The 13,559-nt window shown below is 46.4% G+C and overlaps 1 protein-coding gene across 1 annotated transcript in view; it reads left to right on the top strand.

Moving 5' to 3' along the window:
* Positions 1–13,559, top strand: part of LOC149325863 (uncharacterized) — a 267,673-nt gene that overhangs the window by 99,563 nt on the left and 154,551 nt on the right. The window contains exon 7 of the mRNA XM_089562465.1: positions 351–449. Within this exon, the coding sequence (XP_089418591.1) occupies positions 351–449 (99 nt within the window). The remainder of the gene's footprint in view (positions 1–350; positions 450–13,559) is intronic.

The raw sequence follows: 13,559 nt of genomic DNA, 5'->3' as shown, positions 1-13,559 counted from the left end.
ACCCGTCTGTGATCGCCTGTGCACTCCCTACATGACAGTTTACGCGGTTTACATTTGTGCTTTCATTCCTGTATTTGTTAATGACATGGGTCGGTATGTGTGTCCCATACATGATCTTCATGTGCGTCTCCTCACCTACATCAGAGTGCCAGCCAGTGTGCGTGTGTGTGGACATCACCCATGAAACTCATTGTATTATGCCATCATCAACCTTCATTCGCAGTTTCCCTTTCCTCCCCTTCCTCTTTCCCCAGTGTGGAGTAACCGGCCAGGGCCATGTTACCATCAGCTGACCTCTCCTCCTTTTCCTCGTATTAAAATTTCTTTCTCTCTCTCCTATTACCCTGCAGCGTGGAGTGAAGAAGCTGCCGTACCCCTACGACACAAAATGCACCAACTACAGCCTCTTCGAGACGCTGGACGTGTACCCTGTCGAAATGACTCGTGAGGTAAGTGGGACCTCAGAGAGCAGGATCTACACATAACCCAGTGCGGACGCGATATTCGGAGGCCAGAGTTTCGGATCACACTGGTAGAACGGGGTTATTTTTTCGTATATTTCTAATCACTTATCGCTCTGCCATAATTGAGATACAGTTAAAATTTCCCATTGATCCACACTACAAATTAAAAACGAAAAGGCAGAAAAATTGCCCTAGCCTGCTATGCTTTCTGTGACCATTTCACTACACTTCACTTTAATACCTTAAAGACCCTCGTTAGAGGGTATTACATAAGGGGTGGGGCACACAGAAATGAAAAACAGAATGTCTAACAGATAAGTTGAAAGTTATACAAATATAAGATTATCACTGAGCAAGTACACGCGTGATTTCTTCGATGAACAATGATTGGCATGTGATAGCAGCAAGTTCTCGGGGAAGGCCGTTCCAGTCGTTCGCTGTCCGGGGGAAGAATGATGAAGAAAATGTAGTGGTGCGGGCGCGAGGTAGTGACACTTGCTGCTGATGGCCGGTGCGGAGGGAGATGCGTGGTGGTGGTGCGCAGATGTAGGGTTCCTGTCGTAGCTCAGAGTAAAAAAACTTGTGAAAGTAAAAAAACTTGTGAAACTTGTGACCATTGGTTTTCTACATGCGTAAATACATGTCGGAAGGCAAGTGTCATGGTAATTAAGGAGCGTAAGGGTGTTTTTATTACCTTTGTTTTCATCAATGGCAGCTAATAGGGTAATTATGTCCAGGGTAACTGATGAGAAGGCAGAGGGAAAAACAACCACATGCCGCCGGCAGGGTGCGAACCCACGACCGAGGCGTCGCCATAGTTCAGTTGGTAGAGCACCGGACACGAAGTTCGGAGGTGATCGGTCTGGGTCCCACCGGTGGCATGTGGTTCTTTTTTCTTCGGCTTTCTAATCAGTTATCTTTAAAAATATACGTTATTGCGGTTTCAGTAATGAAACGACAAATAATTATAAACAACATCCTCTATGCTCCTTGGTTTCGGTGACAGTCGGCTTCCGTCATGTATGTCATAACGAGCCCCTCTTTTCTCTTACGTTTTCTGCTGAATAAATATGTATATGCTATAACGAGCCTCTGAATTTCCTAACCAGTGGGCTATCTACTCTTTTGTTATGCCGCCTAAGTTTCGTTGATCATAACATTCCACGCGTGTCTCTCGCTGACAAATCTAAAGGGCGGGATCCCACACGTTTCTCTTCATATTCCCTTCCCAGAGCATACAAAACATCTTTATATAACAATGTGAATATGGTTACTGCGCAGAGATGTAATTATTCCATTAGCTGATTACATATGCGATTGAAAGTCCCAGCGCAGTGGCTGCTCGAAGCAGGACTTCTGTTTTAAATAACAGGATGTATTGAATATTAGTACCGAAAACTGAGTTAATACAAAATTATAATTCCAAAATATTTCAAAGGCACTCTATTCGCTGGATGTTTTTTTCTAATCAGGCAGAGTTGTCGTGGACTCCGACATGCTGTAGCATGCGTTGCATTTGCTCGAAAATGCACAGGTACTGCGAACACCCCTGACGCAGACCTCTCCACCTTGCCCTTTGCGTCACACAGCTGACGTCACCTGAGGCACAATAAATGGGCAAGCAGTATCGCTGCAAGCTTCGCTTCCCTCCGTGGCCTTGCAGTTTGGCCCTGTGTCGGAACCGAATGTGCGCTGCCATTGCGCTTGCGATTCGACCTCAGGATGACTGCTCCACCATTGGCGTTTTGTAACAGCGCCAAATGAGTCCCGTGCCATTTGACGTGTCACGTGTGTGAGCACCGGCCTCAGATTTGCGTTGCGGAGTGAAGGCATGCAATAAATGAAATGAAAAAATTACGAGAAACTTTAGCGGGTAAAGGGGTGAAAGGCGAAAGCCTGAGTGCTGCATTCTGCTACGCGATTGTTCACTTCACATTCTGTTGGTGCATTAATTAACTGCCAATTAATGACGCTTAATCTTTGCCTTTAGGAGTGCAACGCGACAGCTTGTTGTAGCGCTGCCAGGGAGTCCACGAACACCACCGCCTGTTCGGCGCGATGCGTTGCCCTCTGAACGCAACGCTTTTTGAGGACAGGAAATGGCGCTGTAATTCTCTGTCATCTCCGTGGACACCTGAACCGCACCGTACAGGAAGGGAGGAAATGGAGTTAAATAAGAAAGAGAAAGAGGGGCCGTAATGAAGAAAATGAAAATTGTATTGGAGGAAAAGAAATTGCGCAGTAACTGTCTCACATATTTCGGTAAACACCCGTCAAAATTCGCTCGCAGTGGCGTCACGACCATTTCGAGTAATCTGAAACGTGGACAAATTTTCTAACACGTCTTGGTCACGACAGTATGAGCCATTAAAGGCTTTCGCCTTAAATTTGATCGGGCTGTCGAATATATTAATGGAGAAGGAACAGGCTACGCAGCTTTGCACTTCCAGGGTTCCATTGGGATGTTTACATCTGGCAGACATTTTTTGTGCTAATTTCTAACTTATTTACCTCTCTGGTACTCTGGCATGCAGGTGTACTATGGCGTCCACAATGAGGCCTAATGCGAATGTTTCGAACGGAGTTTGTAACCGGTGTGCTTGCCTTCGTAAGTGCGAAGCCAGAAGCCAACATTAGACAAACAGTGCAGTGTGTCGGCGGAGGCATGCGCAAGAGCTTAGGGTCTTTGTAAAGCAGTGCATATGCCCTTCTCAGCTGTTCAGCAAGAGCAGAACAGTCTCGAAAACAAACTCAACAGGCTTGCACATCAGGATAGGCCTGCATGCAGCAACGTCACTTTGTCAACAGTTCACAACCTGTCCTCGTATAAGCCTGATACGGCTGAATTGTCCGTACTCAACTTGGGCCTAAACTTCAATGTGGCACCGGCACCAGACAAAAGAAAAATTGTATGCACGGTGGAGAATGCAATCAGCAAGGTGGAACCCTTCCGCCGCGAAGAAGCACGTACAGCCTTTGTCAAAAGTTTAGCGCCCAGGGGGTTTGCTTCTATGCACTATTGTGGCGCTCTTGCAGCATTTGTGGAAGTCCTACGCATCGCAGGGAGCAGTAACAAAAATCTTCTTACCTTCAGGAGATTTGGGACGCTGAGGTCGCATTACTAGCAAAGCAATGCAGCCCAGAAGCCAACCCCCTGGGCTCTAAACTTTTGACAAAGGCTGAACATACTCGCGCAATCGGCGCTCTTTCGAGGCTGCGTCCGCTTCAGGCCTCCTCGACATTCTCTTCAGATAAGCGCAACGCAATCAAGCAACTCCGGGCTAATGCCGATTTGGTCAATCTACCAGCTGACAAAGGAAATTCCACTGTTCTTCTCGACAAGGTCGACTACAAGAGCAAAATGCTGGCCTTGCTGAATGACCAGAGCACTTACGTGAGGTCTCAAGAAGGACACAATGGAAAAGATACAGACAAAGTTGCAAAAGCTTCTATCGGGCGTCTTTCGAGTGGTGCCACCTCATCACAAGTCCCTCTACTTCGCGCTACTATGTAACAATGGCTCAGCTCCGGCGTTGTATGGCCTTCCTAAGATACACAAAACCGATGTTCCAATGAGGCCTAACGTAGATTTCACCCGTTCACCCCTCTACGAGCTCTCCAGCTTCCTGCATCGCATACTGGCTCCGCTCGTCGTAAGAACCCCCACCAATGTGCGTCATTCTGCTGACTATATAGAAAAAATTCGAAACGTACGTCTCGACGACTGTGACATGATGGTCTCTTTTGATGTCAAGTCGCTCTTCACGAGCGTTCCAATTGACTTAGCAGTCGAGGTTGCACGGCAGCCCTGGAATCTGATGCCATTTTGCCTGGCAGGTCGCCAGTCGATGTGCCGGATCTCAGGTGACTCCTGCATTTCTGCCTGATTAACACTTATTTTACTTTCGACCGTGTGTTTTACAAACACGTTCACGGAACAGCCATGGGTGCTTCAGTTTCTGTTACCGCTGCAAACCTAACAATGGAATGGCTGGAAAGCCGCGCACTAGATTAATTCAGCCCACAACCAAAGATTTTTGTGCGGTACGTCGATGACTGTTTTTCTATTATAAAGAAGGATGCTTTACTTGATTTCACAGCGCATCTTAACAGCATCGAAATATCCATCCAGTTCACAGTCGAAAAAAAAAAGAAGAGAATGGACAGCTTCTATTTTTGGACGTCTTAGTGAAACGAAGCCAATCCGCACTGTCATTCAAAGTGTCCAGATAGAGCATTCATACTGGTCGCTATCTTCACTTTACCTCCCTTCACCCAGCCTCTCACAAGAGATCAGTGGTTGCCTCGCTTTTTCGTCGAGCAGACCGCATCTGCACAAAGCCAGAGGACGCCAAAGCCGACCGTCAAAGAGTTCGCAAGGACCTCTCGGAATGTGGCTACCCGTTGCCTTTTGTCAACGCTGTGGAATGCAAACTGTTGCGACCCCCATGATCTGACAGTGGCCCAGCCGCCAAAAAACGTGCCCCTGTGCTATATGTGCCCGAGATCAGCGAAGCCTTGGCGCGCATCCTGCGATCTTACGACGTCGAGGTGGCACATGTGCCGGCGAAAAATTTGCGGCAAGCTCTCGTCAACATAAAAGACTGCCTGCCAAAGGAAAAGTTTCTGGGCATAGTGTACAGTATACCGTGCAGTGACTGTCACCAACTGTATGTGGGTGAAAGTGGAAACTTTGTTAAAAGGTTTAAACAACACCAGAATTATGTTGAAAACAAGAAAGCTGCGTCAAATGCACTCGCTGAACATTCTGAAAGCAGGCAGCATGACATTGATTGGAGCAATGCGCGTATTTTAAAAATTTTAAAAACCGAAAAGAATCTCAAAAGTCGTCTACATCTGGAATTTTTAATCATTCAGACAACCAAATACACTCTCAATCATGCTGACGGGGCACTTCCTAGGGCATACGCACGCTGCCTAGGACACATTTTCAAGCATAAATAGAAAGCCTTTGCACGTCTGTACCTTTTCGTGAACAATGCTCCCGCTTGGGGGCCGAAACGTCGTTTAAAGTATTCATTTTTATTTTGGTCGGTGTTCTGCCTTCTTCTTCATGCCCTTCTCATGTCAGTCTCCGCTAGCTGCTGAGGACGACCGATTTGAAGAGGCTGGTTCTGTATAACTGGTCCTTCGTTTAGTTGAACAGAGATGCTGACTTTATATAAATGATTCCAAGCTGGACTTTGTGATGGCCCTCTACCCCATGAAAGCCAAAACGAGAAAATGGCCTGTCAGGGTAATGTGCCACTTCACATCACTGGCTTTGGCCAACTCATGGCTGGAGTATGTGCGAGACGGCAGCAGCCAGGGACTTCCAAGAAGAAAGGCCCTCGACATGCTTGCCTTCCAGACTGATGTGGCTCTCAGTCTAGTTGAGTGCAACAAAGGGGCACCAAGGAAGAGAGGGCGGCCGACTGTTGACTCAGCTGAGCCACCACCACGACGCTCACACAATGCTCGTCCGTCACCACCAAACGCAGTTAGGTGCGATGGCAAGGAGCACTGGCCTCAGCAGGTTCAGTTGCCGTTTCCACAGCGGTGCAAATACGAGAAATGTTCCGCCAAAAACGAGGGTCCGCTGCAGGAAATGCGATGTTTTTCTGTGAATTGCAGCTGAGAAGGACTGTTTTTTCCTTTACCACAATCAGTGAACCTTTCCATGCACCATTCGCACACACTACAATAAATATTTTGCCTCCTTGTTGCAAAGTGCTTCCGTATAATTATTATATACGTTTTTTTAAGAAAAGCAGGATTCAGTCACGATGTCTCCATATGAGCACGCGACCGCAATTGCATAATAATTATGCTAGAGAGATGAAACCTTCTTCTTTAGCCTCTGGACAACGAAAACATTGAAACCTGTAAGTATGAAATTTTTCTCCAAACAATACAATAATTCGTCACTGAAAGGGTTATATAAATGATTCGGACGTATGAAGCAGAGCACTCCAGCAATTATTATCTCATCCTGCACAGTGCCCATACTGGGACGATGCGAACCTTCACGGGCTTCATATACACCCACACAGATGGTCACTCAACGTTGGTTGTGGTAGTTTGAACGACCGAATCATGGGCTCCTATTTTTTTGTGGCAGTCACTGACAGCGAGCAGCTACTGCGAAGGCATTAAGGAAAGGCCAGCGCGGTGCCTCAGTGCTTATGGTGCTCGGCTGCTGACCCGAAAGACGCAGGTTCAATCCCGGGCGCGGCTGCCGAATTCGATGGAGACGAAATTCTAGAGGACCGTGCACTGTGCAATGTCAGTGCAGGTCAAAAAACTTCAGGTGTTCGAAGTTTTCAGAGCCCTTTACTACGGCGTCCCTTAATAAATCTCCAACAAATATAAACGAATTGTTGTACCTCACACACATTACACCTATTGTTAAGTATGCTCGCGTGGTGTGGGATCAATGTATGATTACATGATCGGATGGTTTAGAACGCGTACACAAACGTGCAGCCCGTTTTGTTGCCAGTGATTACGACTTTGGACACGGCGTTTGAGCCATAAAGGAATATTTTCGATGGGAACTTTTGAGTGATAGGTCCATGCGCAGTAAACTAAAATTCTTCTTTCAAATACATTTCAGCAAAGCCGGGATTGATAAAACTGTATGTTCAGCAGCCACATTATGTATCTGCACGCTGTGATCATGCTTTTAGTGTGCGAAAAATAAAATGTCGAATTAACGTTTATCACACCTCTTCCTTTCCGCATGCCATATCTATTTGGGACAAACTCCGCAAAAATGTCGTTGACTGCTCATCTGTGGAAGTGTTTCGTCATTTTATTCATTGATTCATTATTACAGCGGAACGACGGCACATAACGAGGACACAACAGCGCTGACTGTCAATGAAATTTTATTCGAGGCCAGTAGGGTTTCTATACCACCTGGCGATCAGAACAGGAAAAAACATACAAGAATAGCTACAGGCATGCGCAAGGGTACAAGAACGGCGGTTAGCCGGCACGTGTCAGATTTCACATTCTAGATATTTTGGTCACTTTCTGGGACTATGCCACTGATGGTGCGCTTATGCAGTCGTCCTGCTATCTTATAATCATACAAGCTTCTATTATCTCTCTTGTTAATGCGTCTCGGTGTTTCCATATGACACTGCATTGCCTGTACATAGTTTCACATTTATCGTCGCTGTCATCTTCTGTGCTGCAGCCCCTGCAATGTTTTGCTACGTAGCCTGAGGTAGCAGCACGTGCGACATTGTCACTGTGCTCTTTTAGCCATTTGTTGAGACAGCGGCCAGTCTGCCCGATGTACTTTTTCCCGCAGGACATGGGCAGTGAATACACCACACCTTCTTGACACGGGACAAAACGATCCCCGTGTTTAACTTTACACCTGAGCGGTTCGTTAGTCGTGCAGTTAACTTTCTTGCACAGCCTGGAAAGTTTTTCAGGCGCTGAAAATAATACGTCAACCCCTGCCCTACTTCCAATTTTCCGGAGGTTTTGCGACACCTGATGGAGGTAATGCAAAACAACAGCCTTTCTTCTTTCCCTTTGCCTAACCGGTTTGCTATTGTAGCGCGGTCTCAGGTTTTTCAGCTGCTTTTCTGCCACTGACACTAGGACATCGGACGGATAACCAGCCATCGTAAGGCGATCAACTTGTTTCGCAAAGCATTTTCCCATACTATGCTGGCAACACTTCTTTAAAACATTATTAAAAACAGAATGAATAACGGCCCTTTTTACAAGTTTTGAATGAGCTCATGCATATGGCATGATTGGTTTCTTTGCTCGAGGCTCGTTGTCACGGGTTCGGTGACTACGCGACGTCATCACCGAGTCCGGACGATGAGGGGGTGGCCGATTGATGCCCGGCGTAGCCGGTAAGCAAACGTAGTGAATGAGACCGAGGCGTGTTAAGAGGTAACAACAATGAAACAACGTTTATAGGTTCGATTGAAGAAGGCGGCAACTTTTACAGACACGTAATGTACATTCTACAAAACAATTGCGGAAATCACGTAGCAGTGTGAGTACTTGATTATTTTAGGCTTTTATTTGTTTATTCGCATCACCAAAATGATTTCTCGGTTCGTAGTATATTTCTATTGACAGCAGTATATAAGCAGTAAGAAAATTGTATGAACTTTCTATCAACAAATGTTGATAAAATATGCCCTAAGAAAATGTGACTGCAAATGTTTGTTTCGTGTTCAAGGTTGCTTCAGTTGCATTGACGTGTTAGGCTAGAGTACTTAATTAATTTAGGCATTTATTCTCATTTATAAAACGGTCTGTCGGTGTCTAGTATGTTTCTACTGACAGCAGTACATAGAAAGCAGTAAGGAAACTGTATGAACTTCCTATCATCGAATGTTAATAGAATATGATCGGCTAAGAGAATGTGAGTGTAATGTTTGTTTCGTGTTCAAGGTTGTTTTAATAGCTTTGAAGACATGATTTGAGGCATCTATTCGCATGACCAAAAATGTTTTGTCACTTTCTAGAGTATTTCTGCTCACAACAGTATGTAAAGTACATAAAGTATTAAAATGGAATATATCTTCTGTTTTAAAACGTTTTCAAATATCCTGATTACATTCCAAACGCATTTGCTGCGAATAATGTTGGTCGCTTTTCGATATAGTGAAGTTGTTGACTAGCTGCAACAGATTCCACCATGCAATCAGGTAAGATGTGGTCACGATTATGCGAACAAGATAGTGTTAATCACCTCGTACACCATGCAGTTTGTTCATTTATTTCTCTCAACGTGTCAAACTGCACCCAGATTTTCTAGTAACTTTCTATTGACAGGAGTAAATACAAAGAAGTAACAGTCTACCAACTTTGTATTGACAAAGGTGCATAGAATGTAAAAATTATTTTCTAGTAACTTTCTATTCGCAGGAGTACATACAAAGAAGTAACTTCTACCAACGTTGTATGAACAATTGTTGATAAAATGTAAAAGTTACTACAAGGTTACTGGAGTCAATAGAATGTTAATACAAATTCTAAAGAAAGTTGATATCCATTTTTGTAAGGGTAAATACACTGAATTAAGTTATACATTGAATATCTCTACACAGGTCAGAACACAAGTGAGGGGCCAATTAGTTACAGTAGATAAAAGTACAGAAGGGGAACAAACATACAGTCAACCGGGAAGCGCGGCTGGAGTCCATCCACAAATACGCAATCAGTGCGGCCCCCGAAGGCGACGTCCATCCAGAGCAGCTTGCGGTTTCGAGGGTGCGGTGCGACGGCTCTGAGACCCGGTAGTTCGCGGCGGCAGCGTCTCCACCGACGAGCGGACTGAAGTTCATGTCCATACGGCCCCCTTTCAAAGTCCTCGGGCGCTAGCGGGCCAGGCCTTCCCGGCGTCACAGAGTCGGCGTCGAAAAAGCAAACACCAAAAAGCGCAACAACAGCACGTAGGCACGTACACTTTGACTATAGTGCCTACAATACTTTGACACTGCATGGCCGCCATCTTTGAGGAGGAAAAATTAACGCACAACTAAAAAGAAGCCCTAGGCTTCGACTCTGGATTCGGTGACCTTGGAACCGCAAAAAAGTAAAACTCAACCAAAAAGCCAGTCTCGTACGCCGCAACTTCTTTCCTGCTAATGGTCAGCTCAAGACTTCGGCAGTATCGGGGCCGACCTTGAGCCGCCTCCACTTTCGCAGTGCGAGGGGGTTGTCCAAATGACTGAGAAAGCGTGCATGTAGTCTTGGTCTTCCCGAGACACATAAAAAGAAATGCGGACGCCTGAGTTATGTACAAATAAAAGTAATTTACAGGCTGCCGCTACTTCTGTGGCACGGCCCCCCACTTTCGGAATATTATCGGATAATATTCTAGACCCACAGAAGTCGGCGAGCAGGCCCGTGCACAAATAACATGCATTGCACAACATAAGCACTTACATAAAACTAGCACAACATTCAAGTTAGAGTAAATTGGCCCCATGGTACTTGAATGCTTAATCAACAGTACGAATGAACATCGCGTGACAAGTCTACAGCCTACTAAGAAAGTCAGCACCGACGTTGTCCTTGCCCGATATATGCTCGACTGTGAACTGATATTCTTGGAGCAGCAAGCTCCAGCGCAGGACCCTGCTTTTTAGCTGTTTCGCTCGTTTGATGTAGCTCAGTGGTTGATGGTTCGTCTGAACTATGAAACGCACCCCGTGCAGGTAGGTGGAAAACTTCCGTATTCCCCAAACTAACGCAAAGCACTCTCTCTCGATTGTGCTGTATGCTGCTTCCTTGAGCAGAAATTTTCTGCTCGCGTATGCCACCCTTGCAAGGGGGCTGGATTGGGCCCACGATGTCTGTGGCCACACTTTTGAATGGCGTTTCGACGAGCGGCGTCCTCCCTAGCGGCACCCGGGCGACCCGGCCCTTCGGGATTGTCCTCTGGCAGATGTCACAGGAGGGGACAAATATCTTCACGTCCGCATTGATATCCGGCCAGAAAAAATCCTCCAAAATCCGGTCCTTCGTCTTTTGGGCGCCTAAATGTCCGGCCATTATCCCGTCGTGCGCAGTTTTAAGCACCGCTTCGCGATGACACTTTGGGACAACCAGCTGGCGCACGATTCGCCCAGTTTTCTCGGTGTAGATTCGGTATAGTACCTCATCCTCTTTCTTGAATTCGATTTTGCCTGCCGAATACCTGCACGTTAGTTTCTTGCCAATTTGGGAGAAGCAGTGCTTGAGCGACTGGTCCTCTGCTTGCTCCTCTGCTTAACTCTTCCTGGGTGGCTCTACTGCGGCGTCAAGGGTTTTGAGCGCTTGGAACTTATTGTTTTGCTCCCTTGCTTTTGCTCTTGTTACACCTGTTGCAACTTCCTCTATAGCGAGCTCGTTGCTGACCGGTTGTTTAACCACTCCTTTCGGGTCATCCGGAGCCCGTTCGCCTTCTACGTTTCCGAGAATTAAATCATACAGCGGCTCCTCCATGCAGAGCGCCGTGATAATCCTAGAAAAATACGGGTGAGTTGATGTGAACCCGCGCCTCAGGCAGCATCTTAGCGGTTTCATCCACTAAGTGAACTGGCCTCTTCTCTCCTGTGAGCTGGTCGTAGTCGATGAGCTCTCGGTTCACGATCGCCGCATTGCATCCGGTATCCCACAATACAGATATGCTCTTGCCTCCCAACGTTCCAGCCACCACCGGCAGTCCTTCAAAGAGGAACTTCGGTCGCGTCACCATGACCGCGTTCACAACGGGAATTTTATCCCCATTTTTGAGCTCCAGGTAGCCATCGCGAATGCTCGCCTCATTAACGTTCTTGGCGGGTGAGTGGACGCACAATGCCTGTGGCCTATTCTTTACCTCTGAGCGGCACGCATCCGCCTTGTGTCCCTTTCGCCCGCACTTGAAACAGGTGACGCTATGACTGTTACTGGTGTGGGTACGGCACTGTGAAGCCTGATGCCCAATGCGGTTGCAAAGGTAACAGCAAGGCGGTGCTCGTTGGTTGATTCTCTTTCCTTCACATTCGGGCCTCCCGGCATTTCTCCGGAGCCCTGCGATGTAAATCCCAGGGTCCCAGTGTAAATTTCCGGAGCCCTGCACTGCGGCGTGTCTCATAGCCTGAGTCGCTTTGGGACGTTAAGTCCCATAAACCAAAGCAAACACATGTCTTGTGGCGGGTGCTTAATTCCGTCCAATAGCAATATATGAAGTGCGTTACGGTTGAGGGAAGGCATTTCTAGCACTTGTAAAAGCTCTGTTTGCTTCTAATACCTCTCCTTAGTTGAGATGTGACCTCCTAAATCTTACTTTTGCTATATCACCAAATTATGAAATTAAGTTTTCTGGTCGAATCCTGACACAATGCCAGAGTTAAGGGAAGCAAACAGCAGATACTTTTTGATGCGTTATGAATATTTCCTTCTAAGTTTTAAATTTTTCTTGCCGGAATTCAAGGGCTGAAAATCGCTACCAGTCGAGTATACTTTCGCTTCCGAACACTGCATTCAGTATATTTCTCAAATAGGCAAGTATACAGCAGCAATCGAGCAATAAAAACAATTCTTGTAGCGAAATGTGTTCAGCACTGACCGGTAGATGGTCAACGAGCAATCTAGGCCTCTAGAACATCACTCTCAACTTGATCCGTTCTGTTAACGTGGCAAGAGAGCTTGGTTGCCGGTCTTGAATGCCTATTTTACCTCGAGAGTAATTCATCCCCCGAACAGGAAATAAATCCTACAATCCGGAGGACATGTTCCCAGGCTGCCAAAGTTGTGTTGTTTGCGGGAACTACAATCACAGAAAGTGTCACTCTGAAAACATTTTCAAAGTGGGTTCGACTACAATTAACGTCACCTCAAAGGTGCCTGTGCTGAGTTCCGTAAATAAAAAGTATTGCGAAAGGACAGGTGCTTGTTTTACGTCGTTCATTCAGTAGTTAAAATGACGTGAACCTTTTTTTTGGCCACTTCCGCATACGAAAATGGCCATACAGTCGTCTAGAGGTCGGATGGCGAGTGCAATGACAGCCTGCATTGCGTTGTGACGCGAAGGAAAACCGCGAGACCGCGAAGCGAATTGACGCTCCCAGCGATATCTCCGGGCCACCTGTCGAGGTCCCAGGGGAAGCAAGCTATCCGACGCAAAGCGGAGGGCGGCGCAATCTACGTGGCAGAGGCTCGCGGCCGCTGTCCTAGGGTGCCAAGTCTTATATTCTTTTTGTTGTACTCGTAATAGCCGCTAAAAAGTTTTTATAGATACTGTTTTCTCGACCAAGCTGTTGGAATACGAACTTCGATTCCTCAAACGCAACACACCCCGTAAAATAAGAATTATAAAACTAAGCGAATGTGTTAGTCGATAAGTTAACTAAATAAAATATACTGCCCTTTTTCCGGATGACTCCTGTAGCCAGCAATATAACCCCTGGGCTAAAATTAAGATAACGCAAGTGACCATCGTCGTCTATTTTGAGATCACCAAATAACCTCCTATATTAGAATTTCCCAACTTCTCTGCGGTTCTGCATTTGGCTGGCTGCGGCTCAGGCGCTTTTCATAGCAGAGTGAAAATTCCGCGGCCGGTACCCACCTTTTCATGCC

The sequence above is a fragment of the Amblyomma mixtum genome, chromosome 10 (assembly GCF_055824585.1).
Source record: "Amblyomma mixtum isolate Tamu chromosome 10, ASM5582458v1, whole genome shotgun sequence".
Lineage (NCBI taxonomy): Eukaryota > Metazoa > Arthropoda > Arachnida > Ixodida > Ixodidae > Amblyomma > Amblyomma mixtum.
This window is presented reverse-complemented; position numbering and strand designations above follow the sequence as displayed.